At 49.1% G+C, this 25,243-nt stretch overlaps 1 protein-coding gene across 1 annotated transcript in view; it reads right to left on the reverse strand.

The window, feature by feature from the left end:
* MYLK (myosin light chain kinase) overlaps positions 1 to 25,243 on the reverse strand; it is a 187,886-nt gene that overhangs the window by 30,638 nt on the left and 132,005 nt on the right. The window contains exons 19-25 of the mRNA XM_080658291.1: positions 16,342 to 16,392; positions 15,460 to 15,587; positions 13,394 to 13,547; positions 7,400 to 7,702; positions 3,931 to 3,963; positions 3,741 to 3,834; positions 2,358 to 2,561 (exon numbers count right to left, since the gene is read on the reverse strand). Of these exons, the coding sequence (XP_080514417.1) occupies positions 2,358 to 2,561; positions 3,741 to 3,834; positions 3,931 to 3,963; positions 7,400 to 7,702; positions 13,394 to 13,547; positions 15,460 to 15,587; positions 16,342 to 16,392 (967 nt within the window). The remainder of the gene's footprint in view (positions 1 to 2,357; positions 2,562 to 3,740; positions 3,835 to 3,930; positions 3,964 to 7,399; positions 7,703 to 13,393; positions 13,548 to 15,459; positions 15,588 to 16,341; positions 16,393 to 25,243) is intronic.

Raw genomic sequence — 25,243 nt, forward strand, 5'->3', positions numbered from 1 at the left:
AGATTTGCTCCTGTCCTTGGGGGAGGCGTGGGGTGGAGGGATGAAACCCAGACCTGAGGAAGCCTTCTTACATTTTCTCCCAACATTTTCCATCCAGCTTGCCAACTCCCAATTCCAAGCTAAGTATGGTATTCTGCCCACTGGTGCCGCTGCCTGGCCTTACCCAGGCTGGGCTGCCTCCTCCCCCTCCCTGCACGCCCTCATGAACTTGCTCAAGATTTAACTTCTAAAGATAAGACATTTCTTCACATGTCCCCACATGCCACACTGCCTGGACCAAGAACCTGCTCTAGAACAAATGTGAAAAGCTGCAGCCACAGGGCTGTGGTGAGGGTGAGGCCACAGACATGGCTAAATCCTTCCTGGAAGTGGAGAGGCAAGTTGGAGTTTGGGGCTGAAAAAGGAGTTTAAGATATGATAGAGACTGTCTTTGAATCTTTTCCAATTCCACAGAATTTTAACCTAAATACTTCTCCTACTAGAAGGATTTAATATTGACAAAATCACCCCTAAACAGTAATAGGACCTGAATAGTAGGATTTGTTCCATAGTACCCCGTTGGGTGTTAAAATGCTCACAACCTAATTTTGAATGGGAAAAAGACCAGGATAGAGAAAAAGTCAATGCACCATATTACCATTACAGAGCACTGTGCCTGCCATACATTATTCCCTTTGATCTCCACACTATTCACAAGGCGATTTATATCCTCCTTTTATAGATAATAAAACTAAGGGTTGGCAGAGTCGAATAATTTACTCAAGGCCAAATAACAAGTAAGAGGCAGAGTTGGGACTGCGGTGAGGTTTATGGGACTCAAGTCTGTGCTGTTAACCACTTTCCTAAGGAACAGAAACTGAAAGGGTCTCATCAAAGTGTCCGCAGAATGAGGGAGGGATTTGCACCTTAAGCTTGGGGCTGCCTCGCTGGCCTCCCTGGCTCACCGTGCCTGGGAAGGAGCAATTCCAGGATGCTGCTGTCAACGGCACAGTATCTCTCAAGATTTCAAATACACATTGATCAAGCACCCCACACTTCTGGGAGTTTATCCTCCAGATGTACACAGGGATGAGTGAAAAGGTGTATGGGACCAGGTTACAAAAACCGCTTGCTTGTAAAAGCAAACACCTGGAAACCACCCACCTCCTCCAAAAGGGAACAATAACCCTGGTCTGTGCATGTGATGATGTCGCATGGAGCAGGAGAACAAGGGAGCTCACTGGCTACCGAGAGGGACTATCTCCAAGGTAAACTGTAGAATGAAAAGAAGCAAAGTGTGGACTCGTAACTACGAGTTGCCATTGTGTCAAAGGGTGGGAAATATGGGTATTTGAATCTATATTATATGTGCTTGTATTTTCATAAAGAAGCCAGATACAGACAAAACCAATGAAATTGTTTCCTGGTGGTGGTGGTGGGGTAGGAATAGGGTAGATGGGGGCAGGGGATGGGAATGGGATTTTTCATTGCATTTGTCCTTATGTTTTTTGATGAGATAGTATCATATATTAAAAATAGTCAAATTAGGAAAAGGAAAAGAAGTTCTTAAAAATATAGACACTATGGAGGACATCTGACTTACTGACACCAGTATGTACATGTGTGTGTTTGCATGCATGTTTACACACATGTGTGTGCACGTGTGTGTTTGCGCACACACGTTTGTGTGCAGGTGTGTTTGCACACACGTGTGCGTGTGTTTGCACACTTGAGTTTATGTGTGTTTGCGCACACACACATTTCTGTGTGTGTGTGTGTGTGTGTGTGTGTGTGTGTATGCGCGCGCGTGCATGCCAGCAGTTCAGAGGTGAGAGAGGTGGAGAAGTGGGACTAGAGGAAAGCCTGGAAAAGGAAAGCCTTGGCTAGAGGTCACCAGGTCCACGCCCTGCTGTGGACAACCCAGCACAGAAAGCGCTATTCTTTGGTGACTGAGAAGTGAAGAAAGTACAAATGAGCACAAGGAGCACAGCAAGAGGATGAAGCAAGGTTACCTCCTACACTCTGAGCCCCCACCTGGACCCCTCCCTCTCACAGGCTGGTCAGGAAGCTGCTCCATTCCTCCCCTCCTCCTCTGAAGCCACCTCCAGGTCAGAAGGCCCCTGAATGGAACCAAGGAGCCTTTCACAGGTAGGTGAGGGGGAAAGGGGACGGGGGTCCTCCAAGATCTGCCCATTTGTTATGGAAATGAGCAGGGGCTCAGTGGGCTGGTGGTCAGTGGTCAGGCCCAGTGCTGTGCACAGAGCTGTGCTGAGTGGCCAGTCCCTGGCTGGACGGGCTGTGAATATCTTGCATTCACGCCCCTGCCTGCAGTGAAGGGGCCGGGGGGACAGTGGGCCGCTGGGCAGCGGGCTACTCACATCTCCAGGACCATGACGATGTTGGCCTTTTCTTCGAAGGCATCCACACACTGGACCAGCTTGGGGTGGTGGAGGCAGTTCATGATGCTGATCTCCTCCCGGATGTTCTCTTTCTCTTTTGCTGAATATGCTTTGAAGAATTTCCCTGCCCAGATTTTTCCAGTTTTCTTTTCTACAAGTCGAAAGACCTGTCCGAATTTCCCACTGCAAGTGAAAGGAGGAGGGAAAAGGCACATTTGGCCAAGCTTTTCACTAACTGGGGGATGGCCAACAAATCTGGCCCGCCTGTTTTCATAAAGTTTTATTGGAGCACAGTCATGCCACTGCTGTGTATATTGTCTATGGGAGACCCCATGTGGCTCCCCCACTGTTCCATCCGCCTTTGAATGTGCAGAGAAGTAGTTGCAACACAGACTGCATGGCCCGCAAAACCTGAAACATCCTTTATTTGGCCCTTTACAGAAAGCGTTTGCCAGCCCTGCTTTAGGTCAGGGAAGTGCATTTCTAATACTGCAAACTACTCTCCTCATCACTTGCCAGCTGCAGCCTGTGCTGGCCCCGCATCCCGCCCAAACATGCCAGCCGTGCTGCTCCTTCAGCCTGGTCACCACCTTGGTGGGGCCTCAAGCATGGCTGGTGGTCTTCTCTCCCCTTCCCCACAGAGGGACCCGGGAGGTCAGGTTGAGGAAGTCTCCCCAAACACAGAGAATGTCCGAGTGGCTTCCTCCCTCCCCCTCTTCCTCAGCACTGTCCCGGAGACAGCCTGGAGGCCCTGCTGCCCACTGTGGGACAGGGCGTGGTCCTCTGACAGCTCCCACTGGTGGTGCCAGCTCCCTGTACCGACTGTTATGAGGCTGGGAATACAAGCGGAGACCCACCCTTTGCTTCCACCTCCCGTGCTCAGGAATAGACTACTAGTGCGAGGCAGCCTGGGGCGCTGCTGCTGGAGGGGTGCTTGGCTGTGACCAGGGCTCAGGATGGGGTCCAACCCCAGGAAGGACTCAGAGTAAAAAGTGCGGAGCACGGGGAGCATGGGTCAGGCCGGCCTGCCTTCTGTGGGTCGGATGGGAGGGTCCTGAAGACAGTCTGACCCAGACGTGGTCCCCTCAGCTCAGAGCTGTGTGGAGAATGAGGACAGCAAAGGAAGGCTCGCCCAAGCCCTCCACAGAGGGGTCAGCACAGAACTACACGTGGCTCCTCCGAGAGCCCTGGGTGGCCGTGCTTTCGTGGAGTGCTGTCCCTCCCTCCTGATGCTGCAGGCATGTCCGTCTGGGGAGCTGGCAAACCCAGGAAAGAACAGGAAGACAAGGCATGGAATTCACTGGGGGGGGTCTGTGCCACCCTCAGGCTGGGGGCCTGAAGGGTGCTTCCCACTCCACTTACGATCCTAGTCTCTCTTCGATGTCGTAGAAGTCAGACACTTTTTGTTCGGTATTGACCGTCACCGTCCGGTAATCGACTTCAGCCTCCTTCTCATCTGCAGGGTGGGGATTGGAGTGGGTGTGAGCCATCAGATCCCTGCTCACCCCTTTCCACCCCTAGAGCCCACCCAAGAGGGGTGGCCAGTACTCACCATCATCGGACACCTCCACTTCATCCTTCGGCTCTGGGGGAGACAAGGAGGGGACACAGGGATTAGTACTGAAGGCCCATTGAGAGCAAAGCCAGCTGGGGGCTGTCAGGCCTCAGCCTTCTCAGGCACAAGACCACTGTGCCCAGAGCCTGGGCATCGCCGTGTGGTCAGTCAGCTCATGCTGCAACAGGGCCATGTGTGTGCGGGTAGACTCTGGCCTCCTCACCCCACCAGCCCCATCCCAGCTCCCACCTCCATCCCTCATGGTCCCCTAGGCACACGCTCTTCACATCTCTTCCAATCCCTCTGACTTTCAGAACCTACACACAATTGTGATGGCCCTTTCTGCTCTGGCTCAAAAGTCAGCAACTTATGATTGCCAGCATGTCCAATCCATTTATCCATTTACTGAACATCTTTCACGAAATTCCAGCCATGTTCCAATACCTGGCCATGTATTGTGGGTATACAAAACAAAATACACAGAGGTATAATACCTCCTTCTTCCTGGAGCTTATATCTTAGTTGGGGAGGCAAAAACACATTTCCTTAAAATACCCATGACACATCTATATGTATAAAAGCCTAAGTGACTGTTTGACTATTAAACTGGTAGCTATGATGCGCACTGAACACCAGGGGGCAGATGCTCAACACACAGACTGATGAATCTCAGAGGAAAGGGGGGAGGGGGAGGGCAGGAAGAGATTAACCAAAGATCTTATATGCATCGTAGAGGCCCAGTGCACAGATCGAAACCAGCAGTCTGACATCCCCCAAGGTGTCCTGGATTGCGAGAGGGACAGGCCAGCCGAGGGACCCCACCAGCGCATGAATCCGTGTACTGGGCCTCTAGTGTTATATAATCAAGCACACACTATCAGTGCACATGGAAGAAGGCGACACAAAACGGGGCAATTATAAAGCCCAGCAATCACTCTAAGAGAAGGCGCCCTTGAGTTGTGATCTAAAGCAGCAGTTGCCAACCTTTTGGACCTCACAGACCACCAGTGGTCGGCGGACCATCGGCTGGCAACCGCTAACCTAAGGGAAATGATGGAACACAATGAAGAGGGGTGACGTCACACAATGGAACCCACAGGTGACTGTGAGGTGTATCAAGGTGGGACATAAGCAGCTCCTGCTGCCATAGTATGGACGTGTAGGAGTGAATGGGGACGTGAGGAGACAGCAGGTGTGCAACAGATCATCCACATCAAAGCGCCAGGCTTTCCCTGGCCTTGGCCTGGGCGGGTGCCACTGCAGTGTTATCCTTTTTCCTGCCTCTTTTCCAAGAGGTAAAGAATCCTCTTCTTAAAGAAATATGCTGAACACATGCATTCTGCAATTTGGTTGCCTGTCCTGGCATCCCCACTCTAACTTGCCTGCTCCCCACCCTCCTGGACTCCCTGCTATCCAACCTCCAAGTCACTGGGAGGCAGCCAAAGAGCCACAGGCTCTGGGTCAGTCAGCTTTGAGTTCCAGCTTCAACTCGCTAATACAAGCTCTATAACCTTGGGCAAGTAGCTTCTCCCCTGTGAACCTAACTTCCCATCTGTAAATAGGGGTGATGACAGATCTACTTCACTGAGTTAGAAGCATGAAACAATTCATGGAAAATGCTGAACATATTGTTAGCATATAGCAGTGCCTAATATATGTCAGCCACGATGAATCATAATAATAAACTACATGACTCTTGAATTCAGATGCCCAAGCCAGGAACGGGGAGTCATTTAAACTCTTCTAATTTTTTCCCTCAACTCCCTATCCAAAAAGTCATCAAGATTGGTCAATTCCATCATGTGAGGGTTTAGTTCATACCCTTACCATCCCTCTCCTGGACTACACCACAGAGAACCAACTAGTGTCTCACTGACTCCACTCTCATCCTCTCCTCCAGTGCTTCTCATGATACAGATTCATGGGGTGGCAGAGGGGATGGATGGTGAAGGTTCAGAAGAGACTAGGGGAGGGGTGTGTGTGAGTGTGGAAGTCTGCATTTCCAACAAACTCCCAGGATCTCAAGATTGCTAGTCCAGACCATACTTTGAGTAGCAAAGCTCTACTCTTCCTCTAATTCTCTTCTTAATAAAATAGACTTGTGATGCTGATCACTGCAGCGTATACAGATGTCAAATTATAGTGTTGTACATAGTAAAAGAATTTTTAAAAAGCTAATCTCCCCCAAAAGGCAACATTCCAAAAGTCTTAGGAACACATGGGTCTGTCTAGCAGGAGTATGTATGCTACTTGAAATAAATAGTTGGTTGCATTAAAAAATCACACAGATCTATCATATCACCCCCTGACCGAAGATCTTTGGTGGCCTTCATAATTCTACCTGAACTGCCCTTTCAGTACAGCTTCCTCCTGTTCTGACTCACACAGCACATGCCCTGGCCACTCACAAGCTTCTCAAAATGCCACACATTTCCATCACTTTGTACCTTCGCTTATGCTGTTTCTGCTGTGAGAGATGCCTCTCCTTAGCTTCCCTGTCGCTTAGAAGCCCATTCATTCTAAATGCCACCTCCTCTAGGAAGCCTTCCTCAACTTCCATAGCAAAATTACTTGTGCCTTCGACTGTGTCTCCTTTGTAATTTGTTTATACTGCTAGATAGATGTAGACCATCTCGCTATCATTAGCTGTGTACACAGTTGTCCCCTTAGATTTTTTAAAAATATTTTTTTATTGATTTCAGAGAAGAAGGGAGAAGATAGAGAAACATCAATGATGAGAGAGAAACATCGATTGGTTGCCTCCTGCACACCCCCTAGCAGGGATCAAGCCTGCAACCCAAGAATCGAACTGTGACCTCCTGGTTCATAGGTCAACTCTCAACCACTGAGCCATGCCAGCTGGGCTCCCCTTAGATTTTAAGCAACTTGTCTTATCTGTCTTGGTGTTCCAAGGACCTGACACTGACGGACGAGGAGGAGAGGGAAGGGAGATGTTGAAACTTCGGGTCTACCTTCCAGGACTGTGCTCCTGATTGACACACCATCGCCCCCTGATGGCAGTGGGCCAATGGTGCTTAAAAGGTGGTATGTAGCCCTAACCGGTTTGGCTCAGTGGATAGAGCATTGGCCTGCGGACTGAAGGGTCCCAGGTTCGATTCTGGTCAAGGGCATGTACCTTTGTTGCGGGCACATCCCCAGTAGGGGGTGTGCAGGAGGCAGCTGATTGATGTTTCTCTCACATTGATGATGTTTCTAACTCTCTCTCCCTCTCCCTTCCTCTCTGAAAAAAAATCCATAAAAAATAAAAAATAAAAAGATGGTATGTACTTCTTTTAAAGTATGGATCAGCATCACAACCTTGGAAATCAAAATCCCCAAAGATGCTGCCTGTCCCACCATGGATGTCTTCCCACTCCTCTGCACCCCTCCCAGTCCAGGTTTCTAGCTGCACAAGGTAGTTCACGCACGTTTATTTCAGGCCAGTGACGAAGTGAAGGCAGCTTACCCTCAGGTTTCTCTCTCACCGCTGTGAGTTCAGACTCCTGGCTCGGCTCGCTGGTTCCGTACACATTGATGGCGCGCACACGGAATTTATAGTCTCGGTCAGGCAGCAGGTCCTGGACGTTAAACGAGGTGCTGCGGCACGTGGCTAGTTCCTTCCACGACTTGTCCACCGAGTCCCAGATCTCGACACTGTAGGACTGCACAGCACTGCCGCCATCGTACGAGGAGCCATACCAGGACAGGGTCAGCGAGGAGCTCCGGATATCAGAGGCGCAAGGCGTGCCAGCTGGGGGGTCTGGCTTGTCTGGGGATAGAGAAGCACAATATCACCCAACTCTTCAGAATTTCAGGGAAAGAAAGGTTTTGAATCAGGTGTGTGGGGGAGGAGCCTAGGGAACTCAAGCTGACATTCCTGGTCCAGGCTCTGGTTCCCTCATCCACACAGTCACACCTGTGCACGAACCACCTATAAGAAAGCCATACAGATACCTATGTGCTTGAAAGAAGTCTTTTCTTTTGGCTAGTTGTCCAGTCTGCAAGCCCTGATTTCCTGTACTTTGTCCTGGTCATAAGCATATTTATCAGCGTAAACAGATCTAGGAAGCTGCCCAGAAGGCGTGGACTGCTTCCCATAAAAAATGTTTTGAGAGAGGGTTCAATGTGTGTGTGTGTGTGTGTGTGTGTGTGTGTGTGTGTGTGTGTGTGTGTGTATCCTTCAGGCCATAGGCCGGTGACCTGTGTCATAACTAGGGGTCAGACTACCAGGGGTCCTCAGACTTTTTAAACAGGGGGCCAGTTCACTTTCCCTCAGACCATTGGAGGGCCGGACTATAGTTTAAAAAAAAACTATGAACAAATTCCTATGTGCACTGCGGGCCTGGGACGAGTCGGCTGCTAAGCAGGACAGGCAGTGGCACCAGGCGGGCCGGATAAATGTCCTCGGCGGGCCGCATGTGGCCTGCGGGCCGTAGTTTGAGGGCCCCTGGACTACACTCTCCTTGAGACTTGAGAAACTCCTGCCTCGCTGAGAAGCAGACAGATCCAGGTTTGAACAGAGCTATGACCCCACTCACTATTATTACTGTGCCTCAGTTTCCTCGCCTGTACAATGCAACATGTGGATAATAATAGCGCCTGGATCACAAGGTGGTTATGAAAAGTCCTTAGGAAAGTGGCCAAGTTGAGTAGCCATTACTGTCGTCACTGTAGTAGTAGTTTATTTCTGACTTTATGATACTTTAAAAGTTATTTCTACCCTATCCCCTTTATCCATCTAGGACTGGTATAAAAAGAGTAAAGAATTTCAAAAGCAAACCACAGTAGCAAATCACAACCATCCCTGACTAAGGGCCGGAAAATGAGCTGAGGACACAGAAGTGGTCGCTTTGGCGGGCTGCCTTCCCATTCCGACCAGCAACGCTAAGAACCAGAAACGCTGCCATATGCAAGGCGAGTCACGCAGCCGATACTACACGAGGCTCTTGAGCCTTTCTGACTTTGTCAGCTGCTCATCTGAACAATATTTTCCTATTTTTCAGATTTCGTTTCTGCAGGTAGTTGGGTGAGTCACAGTATTTAGCAACCTTTCATCCCTCCAAATCCGTTTAGGGTGCAGAGCTCCCCCAACTAACAATTAAAACCATGCCTTTGTGCTCTGTGAATTTATGTGCTATTTATTCACATAGCATGAACTCTGGTGAATTCCTTAACTCCCAAGACTAGTTTGTCTTTTTCACTTGGAAACATGGTGCTACTATGCATGTTCCCTTTAGAGGTTTTGCAAGCATCAAGCGAGCAAATCTAGGGAAAGTTCTTGACTTCTACTCTCCTACCTCTGAGCAAGGCATGAAACCCAAAGAGGGTTCTTTCAAATGACCCTGTGCAAATAGGGGAAAAAAACATTCTGCCTGCGTGTGTGTGTGTGTGTGTGTGTGTGTGTGTAAAGATATACATGATACATACACATATTCATTCTCTCCCCTCCCCCAAGTCCTGCAGCTTCTCCATTTCACCCAAGGACGCCCTGCCTGGAAACCGTCCACCCCTGCCACCCAGGCCTGGCCCACGGGTGGTGATGCTGGGACTGTGACAGAGCCTCTTTCTGCAGCCACTCTGGAGGCCTCCTGTGATGGATCCACTTTCACTGGGTATTAAGTATGTTCTCTTAGAAAAACTGTTTGTTCTGAAAGATATATTGGTCTTTTTAGAAATACTTCTGGTGTTGGCTAGGATGTTTATTGCTCTGCACTCTCTTAGAGGCAAGTGGACCCAGCCCTCTAGGACCCAACTAAAACAGTATGAAAGCCCAAAGGACGAAAGACAGACCCACTGCTCTCCCCCTCCACTGCCTGGAACACGTCTGATTGGCCACATTTAGAATCACTTGGGTTTATGTAATGAATGCAGTACACCCACTGACTGATTCTCTCCCCTTCTGCTTTGGTCAAGAAGAAAAAACTTTGAGAAGTGTGTACTGTGGAAGAGGTACTACTTGTACCCCACCCTGTCCAGTCTCTTGGTAAAAGCAAGAAAACGGACATATGACAGATATTACCCCCTGTGGTGCAAGTGAAGATGGAAAATTTGGAGAGGGGGGCTTTAATTCCAAGTGAAACTTCAATGCTTTCAAGGAATTTGAATGAAGGGGTTTAGGTGTCTGAGATTGGAAGCCCCACCACCTCAGGGCCAGGGGCTGGGTCTGATGCTCCCTGGTTTTCACAACCTGCAGATCCCCACCAGAGGCAGACTCGCCAGGGGTGAACCCCTCAGAGCAGAGCGCCTGCGGCCTGCCCTCCATGCTAAAGGCACAGCCGACCTGGTCTGGGAGGGTAGCAGCCTCAGAGTCAAGGGCCCGGAGCTCCAGGGCTCCTGGGGATGATCCCCTGGCTCCCCAGAAACCTGACCAACAGAATAGGGTTTCTGCTCAGCAAATGCTCCCACTCCTGAGAAAATGGAGGCTCTCAAGGCTAACGCTTCTCACATCAGGGACCATCCTGGCGGGCTCTGCCTGCCTGTGTGTCCGAAGACGATCTGTGGCTGTGCCTCCCCTGCCTGGCTTGCCTTCACTGGCCTGCTGGCAGTCACTCACATCTTTCATGGAATGCCAGGGGCTGCAAGGGCTGCAGGGTCGTCTACCTGGATAGCCGGCCCTTGGCCCCTGGGAGGCTAAGGCACTCTGCTTACCAAGAATACCCTCTGGGCCCTGGCAGAGCCAAAAGGAGATTCCGAAAAATTTTCAGATCCTCGCTCCTGGCTATCAGGCAGAATAAGATCAAGATCACATCTTGCTGAAATCTAAGCCAGGCATTACGAAGGGAAGTCTCCTGCCCTTAAAAATCATGCAAGTTCCAGGCTCAGATAGTATTTGGGGATTAGAGGGTATTTGGGGTTCCCTCCACTTTATTTTTCTCCTTTAAAGATATGCAGAGTGACCTGTTAATCTCCTGCTGGACAAGTTACAGGAAGGAAATCTCTGGGCTGGGCTGCTCTCTCTTGCCCAAGTGGCACCCCCACCCTCTAACGTTGTGGCTAGAGGTGCCGGCAGAGGCAGAGGCCCTCGGAGCTTTGCAAATCCCTGCACTACCTTTCGATACAGAATAATCATAAGCCTTTAAAATAGCTAAGCATCACTCATTTAAAATAACGGAGGGGAAGGCTAATGTTTATTGTCATTTATAAAATGGGAGTCATAGACTATCTGAAAAGACAGTGGAGCTTTAAAGAATGTACAAGAAGAGACATTTACTGCTGACAAGCAGAAGTTGTGCTAAAGCAGCCTTATTTAGCTGGCCTGTAAACGGATGCTTCCAACGGGCTTGAACACCATCCAGAGTAAGCCAAACCGCTCCTGTTTCATCTCATTTACATTTTACATCAAGTTAATCAGCCCTGATCAGATAATACACAGATGTCCTTAGAGATGTGCAGGTAAATCTGAGCTTAATCCAGGTTTACTTTGGACTAATTCTAAATCCATGGGCTCTGAATGAATGTGGCCTTGATGTTTGCATCAATGCAAGTCCCCATTTTATTGAGCAATTCTATTCTTAGCCCTACGAGGGGGAGGCAGACAGAAAGCCCGTCCCCCCCATTCCATTCCCCTCCCAGGACGGTATTTAACATGCTGTGCCTGCCAGCTGGCGGGCAGCCACGCCAATGGCCCTGTCAGTACTGGCCGAGGAGAATGAGAAACTAAACCATAAAAGGCCAGAACTGCAGCTTGTGCAGTGGGGGTGGGGGAGGGGAGTGTGGCACGGAGTGGAGCTGGCCCAGTGTAGGGGTCAGTGGTCACAGAAGAGCAGTTCAAAGGAGTGGACCCCAAAGTTGCCCAAGCATGGGCAGGTGAGAGAGAGAGAACACCCAGAAAAACTGGAAACCAATGTTTGCTAACAGGTGAGGGCGTGGGGCCAAATCAGCACTAAAGGTACAGGTCTTAATGAAAAGACAGACTGGTCACTAGCACCAACCCCCCCCCCCCACCACCCCCGCAAAGTTCCTGACTCCACGGAGAACACAATTGAAGTAAGCATCCAGTCACCAAAGAGAAGAAGAGTGAGAAAAGGGTTTCTCCAGTCTTTTGTAGATGAGAACCCTATTCCCTGACCCCCGGTACAATGATTCCCAGATTTAAAACTCCCGACTTGAGGAAACAAAACAAAGATGAGATCAATAAACCTCAAAGATGAGGTCAAAGGCTTTCACTAGCATAATGTATGGAGGCCCACAAATGTGCAGGGACACAGCCTACTGTCCATCAGTCTGCTGTGTCATCTGTTCCTTTCTGTCCTGAGCACCTGCCAATGGGGTGGGGTGGGGGCCGCAAGGAACTGAGCACAACTGACAGTGGGGGGCCAATTAGAAAGCTAGTGGCTGTTTCAGGAGAGAGTGGACAATGGCATGATCAACACAGCAACTGGGATAAAGAGGAAAAAGTGAACTTCAGAAACAGCCTGGAGACAGACTCAGCCCAATATTGGGATGTGGGAGTAAGAAAAGAGGAGTGGGTTTAGGATTAGGAAGTCACAGTGACCTTAGAGGGGTGATCCCAGTAGACTCCTGGGGTGAGGGAAGCTGCAGGGAGCTAACCAGTGCCTGGGGTGAGGAAGCAGAGTAGAGAGCACCCCCTCTCAGAGGGTTTGGCCATGAAGAAAGCGGGAAGAGATGTAGGGTGGCTAAAGCGAGACGAGATGTTGCAGGAGTTATGCAGGCCTGTGTGTTTGGCTAAGATGAGAGAAGGAGAGGTGGAGTTGAAGAGAAGAGAGGAGGGGGGTGGAATCCCAAGAGCCTGGGGATTCAGAGTGCAGGAGAAGGAAGCGGCCTCAGGGAGAGAGGGGTGGTCCAGGGCCCAGAGCCTGGAGGGTGCGGTCAGGCTGGGGGTGGACAGAGAGATGCCTGAAGGTGCAGGGGCCATGAAGCTGGGCAAGGTCAGGCCTGATGCCTCCTAGAGAAGCCGGAGGCCGCAGCCTGCAGGGTGACAAGCTACCACAGATAGTGGGAGAGGGCACTGAGCAGCACCGAGCAGCACCTTGTCAGAGTCCAGACTGTGGGCTGATGGGATCTTCCTGCAATGCCCCTCAAGTCAGGCAGAGGAGCAGTGACGTGGGAAGGCAGCATTGATCCAAGGTGAAGACTTCAAGGGGACAGAGCTGGGGGCGGGGGAGGCAGAGAGGGAGAGGGAGAGGGAGTTACCACACCAGTAGGAGAGGCCTGTAGTGCGGAGCTCAGGTCTCCGAAAGGAGCCAGGAGGGACTCACAGGAAGAGGAAAACACTGCGAGGGTGTGGGCGTGGGATCTGGAGTTCTTATGAGCATGAAGCACAGCAACAGTGTGAGCGTGGGGAGAGAGAAATAGAGTGTGAGTACGAGGGGCTGTGGGCAGAGAGGATGGGTGCAGAAGGAGTAGGTCCCCTGGGAGGTGAGACCCCGAGGTCGTCATCCTGCCTGGGGGCTCTCTACCTTCCCCATCCCCCACTGCCAGGCCACCCACCCAGACTCACCAACCACAGTTAGGTTGACCTGGGCCTGCCTGCTGCCCAGCTTGTTCTCCACCAGCAGCGTGTAGCAGCCGCAGTGCTCCTGGCGGGCCGCCAGGATGGTGAGCTTGCTGCCGCTCTCGCTGTTATCCACCTTGATGTGCTCACTCTCCTGGATCTGTGGGCAGACAGTAGGCAAGCGCTAGAGATGAGGGCCAGGAAAGGAAGGAGGGGGGGGGGGCAACCCACACTCCCCACTGCACAGCTGAGGCTGTGTGGGGTGGGTCTTGTCTGGACTCTGGGCTCCGCCCCCCCACCCCCACCCCGTCCCGGGACACACACACAAGACCCTCCTCTGCTGCCTCCAGAGCCAAGCCTCCCTGTGGGGTCCAGATCCGATGGGGGAGGCAGGGCGTGCTGAGCAGGGTCGGGGGAGGGACTCTGCAGTTACTGCTCTAGATGGGATTTCAGAAGTGTCCTTGTCTCCCTCCTCTACCCTGGGATGGGAGGGTGGGAGAGCACATCTGAGCAAAGTCACTTATGAAGCCCAGCCTATGGGTTCTGACCTCTTCTGTGCGGTTGAAACCATAGCCACTAGCCACATGTGGCGATTTACATTTTAATTAAGTGGAAGCAATCCAAATATCCATCAACTAATGAATGGGTAAAAAAAATGTATATCCAGACAATGGAAAATTATTTGGCCATAAAAAAGAATGAAGTTCTAATTTGTGCTACAACATGAATGAGCCCTGAAAACATTATGCTAAGTGAAAAAAAGCCAGACACAAAAGGAAACATATTATAGGATTCCATTGATATGAAATGCCCAGAATAGGCAAACCCATAGAGACAGAAAGTAGGCGAATGGTTGCCAGGGGTGTGGGAGGGAGGAAATGATTGCTAATGGGTCTGGGGCTCTGTTTGGGTTGATAATATTCTGGAATTCAATAACTGTTATGGTCGCACAACCTTGTGAGTATACTAAAAACCACTTAAAAAGGATGAGTTTAAAAGAGTGAATTTTGTGGTGTGTTAATTATAACTCAACAGAGCTATTATAATAACTTTTGATTACTGAACATTTAAAATTCAGTTTTTCAGTTATACCAGTCACAGTTCAAGCGCTCAACAGCCTCATGTGGTTAGTGGCTACATATTGGAGAACAGATACAGAACATTTCCAGAGACAGAGCTGAGATGTGGCTAAATGTCTCTGAGAAGGGATGAGACTCTACCTTACTTCAGGCGACGCTGGCCCAGACATCGTCCAGAGCTACATGCTTTGGGATGCTAAAGGCCAGCTTCTCTTTTCCATCTTTTGAGACCAACCCTCCTTTCCTTCCTGGTACTAGCCTTCCATTTGGGGGCCTTAAGACAACTTGATGGTTTAGAAATTGAGCAACAGAGGGCTCAGAAGAAATCTTCACTCCTTCTATAGTTTCCCATTTGTGCCAGCCACTGTCCCAGGGCCTCTGTTGATCATGCATCTGGGCACACACACTACCAGTGTGGGATCTCCAAGTTCCTTTAAGAGCTGGTTGTTTGGAATTTCAAACATTTTCCCATAGGGCCATGATTATAAATGGTAGCTTGATTTCTGGGCCAGCAAGCCAAAATTCTATTTTACGTACAATTTATCTATCCAAATACTCAGATTCACTTTTATCCCTTCAGCATGTGGTAAGTTTAAGCTGTTCCCACAGATTGGGTTCATCAGGCTGGCACAGAATCACAGAAGGACACTTACAGGGGCTTGAGGTCATTTAGGTTAGTCTGTTCCATTTTCCTGACGCTGAGTATAATTCTAGCCTGAGATATCAAAGTCAGGTGGGAACCAAGGGTGGTTTCTATTTCTCCCTTCATACTTTTCTCTATTATACAACTAGTCTATAACGCAGGTATTATTTGTAGATTTGGAAGGAAAGGTTGTTTTAAGAACTCAGCTGTGATGACTGGTGAGTGGGTGAAGGCTCCCCATTTCTAAGCCCCTGCGATGAAGGGTGATGCTGTCTCCATTAGAGTGTTTCCCATCCCCTTCAGCCCAGAGGCTGCGTGGTTGTTCCCAGGCCACTCCCCTCTTTACTGACCTGCTTTCGGAACTTCATCCAGGTGCAGGTGATGGGCTGGGTGCCTGTCACTTTCCCGAACAGCTCCACAGACTCTCCTGCACGCACCTTTTGGTCCTCCGGAAACTGGATGATCTGAGGGGGCATGGCTGGAGGGGACAGGCGAGAAGGTGAGTGAGGAGGAGGGAGCCTCAGACTTGACGATGACATGGCTGTCCACATTGGTCTGCTGCTCCTCTCTGGAGCCTCCAGGGTAAGACTGAGGGCTGTGGTCACTGCTTCAGCACATCTGAGCTGGTGGACTTGCTAGGTTTGTTCACCTCTTTATTCTGATTCCCTAGATGTGGCCCACACAGTTACATGGCATGATTCTCCATTTGTTGGTAGTTCTAGAATTTGTATCTTACCCTAATTTTTTGAATCTACATTCTAACTCCTTTATTAATTAGACAACACTAGCTTGCTCTTTAACCTCCAGGGCACCCTCGCTGAGAGGCTCAATATGGTTCATGTCCCCAAATGTCTTCCAATGGAAACAGACAAGATTCCATGTGACAAGGACAGACCGAGCAGAGCATTAAATAGCACAGAGCAGATCGCCTCCTTAGAGGCAGAGTGAAGAGCAGAGGGTTAAGCAGAATTTTGCAGAAGGAATGGGAGAGTCACTACTACTGTGTGATGCTGTCCTTATAGGGGAGGCAGGAGAAAAGACAAGTAAGTGAGAGGCTGGGGACCAAGCTATGCAGAGGCTCTGGGGGAAGGTTCAGCTTGAATGACGCTGAGCTTGAACTAGGGAGGGTGCTCTCCTGGGACCACATGCCCAGTGGTCAGGCTAGCAGGGCAACGGAAAACCCCTCCTGGCAGATGACGCCCTTGCCCCCACACATTGCTATGACCAATTACCTGCTTTTGGAGGTGTCTTGGGGGCAGGTTTCTTTTTCACAGTTGCATCACCTAAAACGAAGACATTCAAAGGTTACTTTCTGTCAGTTCTGTGTCTCCCAAAGCTCCTGAATCCTAGGACGATGCTGTCTTGCCCACTGGCCCTTCATCCAGGCAGAGCCCTCAGCCCTGTGTGTCTTTCTGGGGATCTTGCAGTCTCACACAGAAAACCTCACGATCAAATGAATATCAGGACTTGGGGGCCTCTGAAGGGGGTCCCTGAGGCCTTCATTGAGAGAAAAACCAACAAATGCTTTAGCCTCCATTATCCATTTCAATGAACATACCCAAACTCACTAACTATTCTCTCACCCCAACTTTCAGGAAACTCAGAAAGGAAATTATGTCAGATAAACCAACTAAAATTAGCCTTTGGTGTGGATCCAAGGGTCTCAGGCTTCCTTTGGGTCGCAGACTATGGACTGGTGGCTTTCATTTTTTAAATCTTTGTTGAATGGATCAATGAATGAATGAACAAATGAATGAACTAACAAATGGACTCCTCCATTCCCACCGCCAAACAACTCACATTTAAAAAATGACCCAAACAGACCAGTGTTGCAACACCAACTTATCCATTTGGCGAAATAACAATGTGGTAAATAGGCAAAAATATCTTCAGCTATCTTCATGGCTGTTTTCTCATTTCTTTCAGTACTCCGCTCAAAAGCCATCTAACCTATTTATCTAAATGAAATGAAAATCTAACATGCAAACAAATACCTGAATGTGAATGTTTGTAGTGGCTTTATTTATAATTGTTCAAAATTAGAAGTTATCCAAATATCCTCAACTGAAGAATGGATGAACTGTGGTACCTTTATACCATGAAATACTACTCATCAATAAAAATAAACAAACTACAGATATACAACATGGATGAATCTCATCGGTGATTCATCTCTTCGGCTAAGAGAAGCCAGAATCAAGGGCTACGTACTGTATAATTCTATTTCCATTACATTTTTGAAAAGGCAGAGCTACAGGGACAGAGAATTGATTAGTGCTTGCCAGAGGTGAGTGGTGGAGAGGTTGGCCTTTAAGAGGCACAGGGACATGTCATGTTTTTGTTTATTTTAATCCTCACCCGAGATATGTGGGGTTTTTTTTTGGTTTGTTTTTTCATTATTGATTTTTAGAAAGAGAGGAAGGGAGAGAGGAATCAAACCTACAACCTTTTTCGTGTACAGGATGACGTTCCAACTGACTGAGCCACCTGTCCAGGGCGAGGCACGGGGGCATGTTTTGAGGTGTTAGAACCATATTATTCTGTGGTGGTAGTTACATAACTGTATGTGTTTGTCAAGGTTCATAGCACTGTGCACTAGAATGGGTGAGTTTTAATGTATGTAAATTATACCTTGACACAAAAAATGGAGAAAAGTCATTTAACCAATGAGATCTCCCCTAACCACTTTATATCAAATATCAACCCTATACCGCTAGCACTCTTTATCATGCGTACCCCACTTTATTTCCCCCAGAGCACTTATCACCATATGACAAACTATTTACTTATTTATTTATTGCTTGCCCTTTGCCTCCCCCTGCAGGGGTCCTCAAACTACGGCCCGAGGGCCACATGCGGCCCGCCGAGGACATTTATCCGGCCCGCCGGGTGCCGCTGCCTGTCCTGCTTAGCAGCCGACTCGTCCTGGGCCCGCAGTGCGCATAGGAATTTGTTCATAGTTTTTTTTTTTTAAACTATAGTCCGGCCCTCCAACGGTCAGAGGGACAGTGAACTGTCCCCCTGTTTAAAAAGTTTGAGGACCCCTGCGCCTAAACTATAAGCTGTGAACCCAATGTGCCGACACACAGCTGCACTTGATAACTTTTTATTGGATGAATGAGTGGGGTTTGGTCCACACACAAAGCTTTGCCTCTGCAGGTTACAGAGAAGCAGTGCTGTGCCCTGGCTTGGGCATGGAGTTGTTCTGTGGCCACAGGTAAGTCAGATAATTCTGTGGATTGTCAGTTGTGCATCAGTAAAATGGGAGGAGTGCTGCTACCCACTGGGAACCCCAGAGCATTGTGTAAGCAGTTGGTCCCTGACAGAAGCACACGGAGAGCACGGAGCTGGTGGCTGCCAGTTACGTGGCTGGGCCCAGGGAGAGGCCTGCCTCCATCAAGTGCACCCTGGTTTGTCACCATTATTGATCTGACCGTCCAACTCACAGAAACTTACTGAGGACCTACTACGTGCAGGGCGCATGCCAATCAGTACAGACTACTAGCCCAGGTACTGAGGAGAAAACCAACCAAATGTAGAAATTAGGACTTGTCCTCAAGAGCTTAAATGTCAAGACACATGGCCTTCTTCTTTTGCCATAAAGGACATTTATAGGACAGCTGGAAATTTTGACTAAGTCCAATTAATTAGATGATGGATAGTATTGTATCAATGCTAATTTTGTGTTTTGATCTCCCAACTGTGACTGTTCTTAGGAAATATACACTAAAGAATTTAGGTGCAGAAGATAACATACGTGCAACTTACTTTCAAACTGCTCATAAAGTGTGTGTGTGTGTGTGTGTGTGTGTGTTTGTGTGTGTGTGTTTGTGTGTGTGTGTATGTGTGTGTAGAGGTAGTGGGAAAGAGAGATGGAAAAAAGAGAGACAAAATATAAAGCAAACATGGTAAAATGTTGATATTTGAAGAATATGAGTAAGGGTATACAAGATTTATTTGTACTATTTTTGCAACTTTCCTATAAGTCTGAAATTATTTCAAAATAGAAGTTGAATAGAAAGTTTAAAAAATAAATTTATCCAGCCACATGACAAGGCTGTTCACATGAGGGAGAAAGAGTATACACTGTGGGACAAGGAGATAGTTAGGAAGGGCTAAAGGCTAGGGCACAGGATGGGCCTGAGGACTAGAAAAGATGTGAACTAGAGAAGGGAGCAGCGCTGTCCCATCACACAGGGACAGGGAATGGCTCTGAGCTGAGAACCAGGGTGATGTTTGGTGGAGGTTGGCCAGAGCACAAAGCTAGGTTAGAGAGCAGTGGTGTGAAGATAGTATGACAATTTAAATCCCAGAAAATAAAAAATTCATTTCCTCAGTCACACTAGTCACATTCCAAGTGTTCAATAGCCACATGTGGTTAGTGGCTATCATGTTGTGCAGACATAGAACATGGCGTCGTCACAGAAGGTTGCATTGGACAGTGCTGGTGTAGGATGCCAAGTCTGAGAGTTGGGTCTTTGTCCTGAGTGATCAGGGAGTCCTCACACAAACAGCAGTCTGACTGGGATAGAGGACATCTGGCAGTCTCTACAATCCCTGGGACAAGGATACCCAATTAGGAAGCTACTGCCATACTCTTGGAAGGAACTGGTCACACAGGACCAGCGTTGGTAAAGGCAGCTTCTTTTCTTTGGAAAGAAGCAGAAGATATGAATAAGAGACAGAGGAAGAGTTAAATAAAGTAGGGGCTAAATAAGAGGGATGTACAAATACTCCTTAGAGAATTCTTGCTTAGATAAATGGGGAAAATTATATTGATCAATTATGGAATATGGGAGTGAAAGATGCGGTTTGACTTGGTGAGAGTGAAAGTGGTGGATGAAAGAATTTAATCTGTATGTAGGCAAAAGCCCAGGATCAGAATTCAGAGATCAGAGAAAGGTTGGTGAAGACTGGAAGTGAAAGATTTTAGGATCAAAGATGGAATATCATGGAAATGGTGAGGATGGGTTAGCTCTTTGGGGAAAAGAATGCAGTGAAGGGAGCAGGGGCCAGGGTCTGATCCCAGGCAATTCCCACAGTGAGGAGAGGAAGAAGGACAGCCACTGTAGCCAAGGGCAGAAGACAAGGGACACTGGGAAGTGGGCTTTAGGTATGACCAGCATCGAGCGATGGGTGGTGTGGGAGAGGGCAGGTGCAGTGGGACAGGGGTGTCAGAAGTTACTCCAGAGGAGATTCCAAGGAAACAGGTCAGGAGTCAATTAATTTACCCAGAATTTCAGAGGTGAAAGTGACAGAGAGAAATGGGGTGACAGAAGGGGATTGTCAAGCTAAGGTTTCTTCCAAGGTGAGAGAGAAGAGTCTGAAGGCTAGGAAAAGGAGAGCTCAAAGATGCTTGCCAGGAAGAACATGAGAAAGCAAATCCCCTGGAAGTAGATACTGGATGGGATATGAAATACCCATGACTGGTTGAGCCAGGAAGCCCCTGGCCCTCTTCATCCCAGGCTGTTGGGAAGGGAGAGGGCACCGCTGGAAGGGAGAGGCCATCAAGGGAAGAAGAAAAGCTTGGACCACAGCGAGGTTCTGACCTCCTGTGGAGAGGGAATGCCATCTGATCAGAGGAACTTTGTGGAGGGCTGCTGTGGGCTTAGCTGTGTCCCCCCAATTCATATGTTGAAACCCTAATGCCCACACCTCAGAATGGGACTGTAAGATAGGGCCTTTAACGAAGTAATTAAGTTAAAATGAGGTTGGTAGGGTGGGTCCTAAGAAATTGGGACACAGAGGAAAAGCCATGTGAGGTCACAGCGAGAATGCAGCTATCTATAAGCCAAGGAGAGAAACCTTGGGAGAAACCAAACCTGCTGACACTTGGATCTTGGACTTCTAGGCTGTGGTGCTTTGTTAGGATGAATGAAAGCAGCTGTGGTTGGGGCTCTTGGGGCCGAAGGAGGCTGACAGCCCCTGGAGTGGTGGGCCAGGAGCTGATAAGGAAGGGGCAGCAGCACAGTATGAAATCAGATGATGCCAAAGTCCCACCCTGTGTTCTTCCTGGCCACCCTGGGTAAACCCATGTGCCAGAAGTAGAGTCTGCGCTAATATCCTTCTTTCTGTGTTACAGACAAATGAAATTGAAGGCCAAAGTTTTATATTTGTTCTTTAAATTTGGAGCTTTTGCTGTTTGAATTGGTTAGCAACTTTAAACGTTAGCAATGTTCTGTATCCTATTCTATACATATTTTATATGACCATCTGCTGCAACCCATTAATTGTTTCTGGGCTTAGAAGAACCTGATTTATGGGTTGGAGAGCTGAATCACCTGATTCCAAACTGGTTTTCTGTAGAGAGCTGGATTCAGTTAGCTGCTTTAACCCATGGGCACATCATCCTTTTTCTCATTTGGTTCTTACCCCAATCAAACACAGGCAGGGCACCTCACACTATTTCCATTTCACAAAAACGGAGATGGATTTGCATAAAAGCCAGATGACTTGCTGGGTTCATAAAAGCACATGTAGCTGAGTAGAAATACACCCAAAACCCAAACCAGGATCTTCTCCCACACCACTGCATGTCCCCTTCTCCCAAGGCCCCCTCTCTGCCCGTATTCGGTCACTAATATATGCCAAGTCCATCAACTAAAAAGCTCCTCGGTCTGCCACCTTCCACGTCCCCACTGTCACCATTCTAGTCCTAACTATACCACCCCTAGGCCCTGCCCTAACATATCCATCACTCTGTGTCCAAAGTTGTCTTTCTCGAATGCAGATCTGTCTCAACCTCTCCTGTGATTGCCCACTGTCACTCGGGATCAAGTCCAACACATCTTCCAAAGGCCTTGGGGATCTGTTCCTGGCTTTCATCTCCAACCTGCTTTCTTACTGCTCCCTCTTGGGGAGCACCCTCACCCTTGTCTTCAATGCTCAATATCGGTGGTTCTCAAAATCTAGCATGCCTCATAATCACCTGGGAAACAGCTAAAAGCACAGATTCTTGCCCTTGCTGGTTGGTCCCTGCAGCATCTTCAGGGGCTCGGGGGTGGGCACTGTTCTCTACACTGAATGCCTTTCAGTTTCTGCAATACCAGGCTTTTGCTGTCAGCTCTTTGCTGACTGTTGCATGTTTCTCAGGCAGGTCTCAGCTCATGGCTCACTACTGCCAGGCTGGGTTCCATGCCCCACTGAGGGGGTTCTATCTCCGCACCCATCACAAGGCAAGGCAATTGCAGAAACTTGCCTCAGCGTGCGTAAACGACAGCAAGCTACCTGGAGACAGGAACAGGACCCATCTTGCTCACCTTCTGTATCCCCAGGGCCTAGCACAGTTACCTGCCACATGCTTGAAAAATAGCTATTAAAGGAGTGAGTGGAACCCTTGAGGATCTCTGTTAACCTGGGAATTCCAACAAACATGCCTGGGCTCTGCTGCTGAGACATGGGTCCTGGGGCTTGAATCCTGGTGCAACTTCCCATGAAAAGGAGAAGCCTCCTGTCTTACCAACTACATGAAACCTGCCAGGTGCTGAGCCTTCACACTAGACAGGAGAGGGAGGCTGGAAGAAGTGAGGCAGCCCCTTGAAAACATCATGGATCAAAGCTTTGAATTTGGCTGCCTCCAGGGACACCCGGGGCAGGGGTGGGAGGCCAGCCTCCAAGTATCTGCACAATCCACCTTTTGCTTCTGCCCCAGCCTGCCCAAGTCCTAACCTAGTCCTGGCCTCATGAACCTTCTGTCCTGGCAGGGAGGAGATCAGCATGCCAGAGAAATTTTTAGACTGCTCAATCCGAAGGCATCTGAGTACATCTCTCCAGTGACTCAAGGGCAGAAAGACCAGAGCAAGCATTTGGGAGATATTTACAGAGCTTGAAGGCGGGTCTCACAGAGTCAAAAGGCTCTGAGATAATGAAAAGCAAAGGAGAATTGGGGATGAAGCTGGAACAGCCTTGGGTACAAGTAGGTCCCTGGATCTCTGCCCCTCTGGGGACATTGCCCTTTTTAGGTAGTTAACTAAAAATAGACAAAAATCTTCACAATTCCCAAAATCAGCATTAACTTTTTGCCAAAGTCTCCTGAAGGGGACTTGGCCTGGGGGAAGGGTGGAAGGAGCACCCATACCACAGGCTGTGTCAGAGCAGGAGGGTAGCAGTGAGGGCCCGGGGGTGGAAGGCTGAATCCCACTGCCCTGCACTGGAGCAGGCTCAGGGTGAAGGGTGAAGGGATAACCCCCAACCCCTCCCCTCCACACACCAGGCTCCTTCCAGTTCCTTACAGATTTGTGCAGAAATACTGGTGATTTTCCCAGAATTAACATCTCTGGGCAAATTTCCTGGACATCCCCTCACAGCAAAGGCTGCCACATGAGAAGATTCCAGAGGAACACTGCTCCTCTTGTTACTGCAAACACCCATCCCCAAGCCTCAGGACACAAAACGCCAGGATGGTTGTGAAAGAGGCAGGCGGCATGGCTGAGACACAGTGCCAGGGTGGTCTGACCGGCATCCTCCAGGCTCTCCCTGGGGAGGACCCTTCCTGCCATTTAACTGGCTTGTAGGAGATAGTGGGCTAAGGGGTGGAGGGTGAGGGCACCATCGCTCCTCATAGACCAATAGTCTGGTTGGGAATGACCGGGAGTTGGTACCAGCTTTCAAAGACATTCATGGAAATACTCAGCTTCTCTCCCAGGTCCCACATCTTTCACTGTCAGGCAACTCTCCAAGTCTCAACCTCTCCAGCATCTCCTTTTAGCTCTTTGGACCCTATCAGGATTTAACATTCCCCATGACCTGAAGAGAATATTTAAAAGAAAGGTTTGATTCTGGGGAAAACTTTTAGGAAAACTGGACACTGCTTTTGACACCCAAAGACATTTTTAAGTTGATACGATGTTTGGTTTCCGAGACAGACACAAATGGGAGGTCAAAGCAAAGGTATCTATAAGCATCATAATCTGGGTGGTTCAACGCGGGGACTGAAGCCTAAGTGCCTGGTGCCAGAAGGGCAGCTCAGCCAAGGCCAGGCCTGGAGCACAAAGGGGCGCTCAACTTGCCTCTCCCCAAGTCCCAGAAACACGGTGGAGACAGGGACCCTTAAAGCATGGAAACACATGAATCGATTTGAAAAAACCAAATACTCATTATATCCCTGCCTCAGGCCAGGCACTGAAGATTCAGAACCCCGGTGTCTGTCCTCATGTTGAAAACGTGCCCTATGGAAGCCCATCGATTTCTTTTCTCAAAGACCAGCAACTCTACAGACTTATAGGCCTCATCCTGAGTCTGTTCCTGCACTGGCATGGCCTCAGCTGTATTCTCTAAAACCATTTTTTAAAGCCCCACTGAGGTCTTCTTCACACAAAATTCCATGCAGATTCCTTCCAGCTCGAACACCCTAGACCTGGGCCTCATGCTTACGGCCTCCTTCCTGTCAGGACGTCTGCTACTGTGCAACACGACTTATCCACACATTATGGTACCAAGGGGAGTCAGCTGACCTCACCTGAACCGTGTCACTTAGAAAAAACACTCCACTGAAAGGCCTGATGTCAGAGCTGGAAAGCCTGGGAGCAGTCGGAGACAGTCCCCACTTGACACGTGAGGAGGCCAAGGTCCAGAGGGGCAAAGGGCTTTCACCAAGGCCTCAGGTTCAATTAGTGATAAAACCAAGACTTTTGTCCCCTGCCCTCTATCCCAGTGGCTATCTGGTCACACCCTGTGCCTGAGCAGGCTGCTGCCCACACCCGCTCAGCTCAGGGGAGGCGAGCTCTGGGCCGGAGGAGTCAGAGTGTATGATAAACTCCCTGAGCGCTGCTGTTAAATGCCCATCAGGAGGGGAAAACCAGTCGTAGAAGATGCCTGTGGCAAGGGTGCTCAAAAAATGCTTATTTTCTGTGACAAGCAAATGATCCTCCAAGTCAGGAGTCCTCACAATATTCATTATGGCATCTGAGCAGTCTCTCCCTCCGATATTATCATTCCTCTTCAACCAAACCACATTCTTCTCCTCCTTCATAGCCTGGCCCAGAGTCTCCCCTACCCTGAAATCTTCCCACACGACCCCTCCTCACTCCTGTACCTGCGAGGGGTGTCTGGTAGGTTAACTTGTACTTGTCAGTTTCCTCTTGCCCTGCCCCTGGGTGGGGCTCCCCCAGGCTCTCAGGCTCCCGCGTGGATGAG

Source organism: Plecotus auritus, assembly GCF_963455305.1.
Source record: "Plecotus auritus genome assembly, chromosome: 2".
Lineage (NCBI taxonomy): Eukaryota > Metazoa > Chordata > Mammalia > Chiroptera > Vespertilionidae > Plecotus > Plecotus auritus.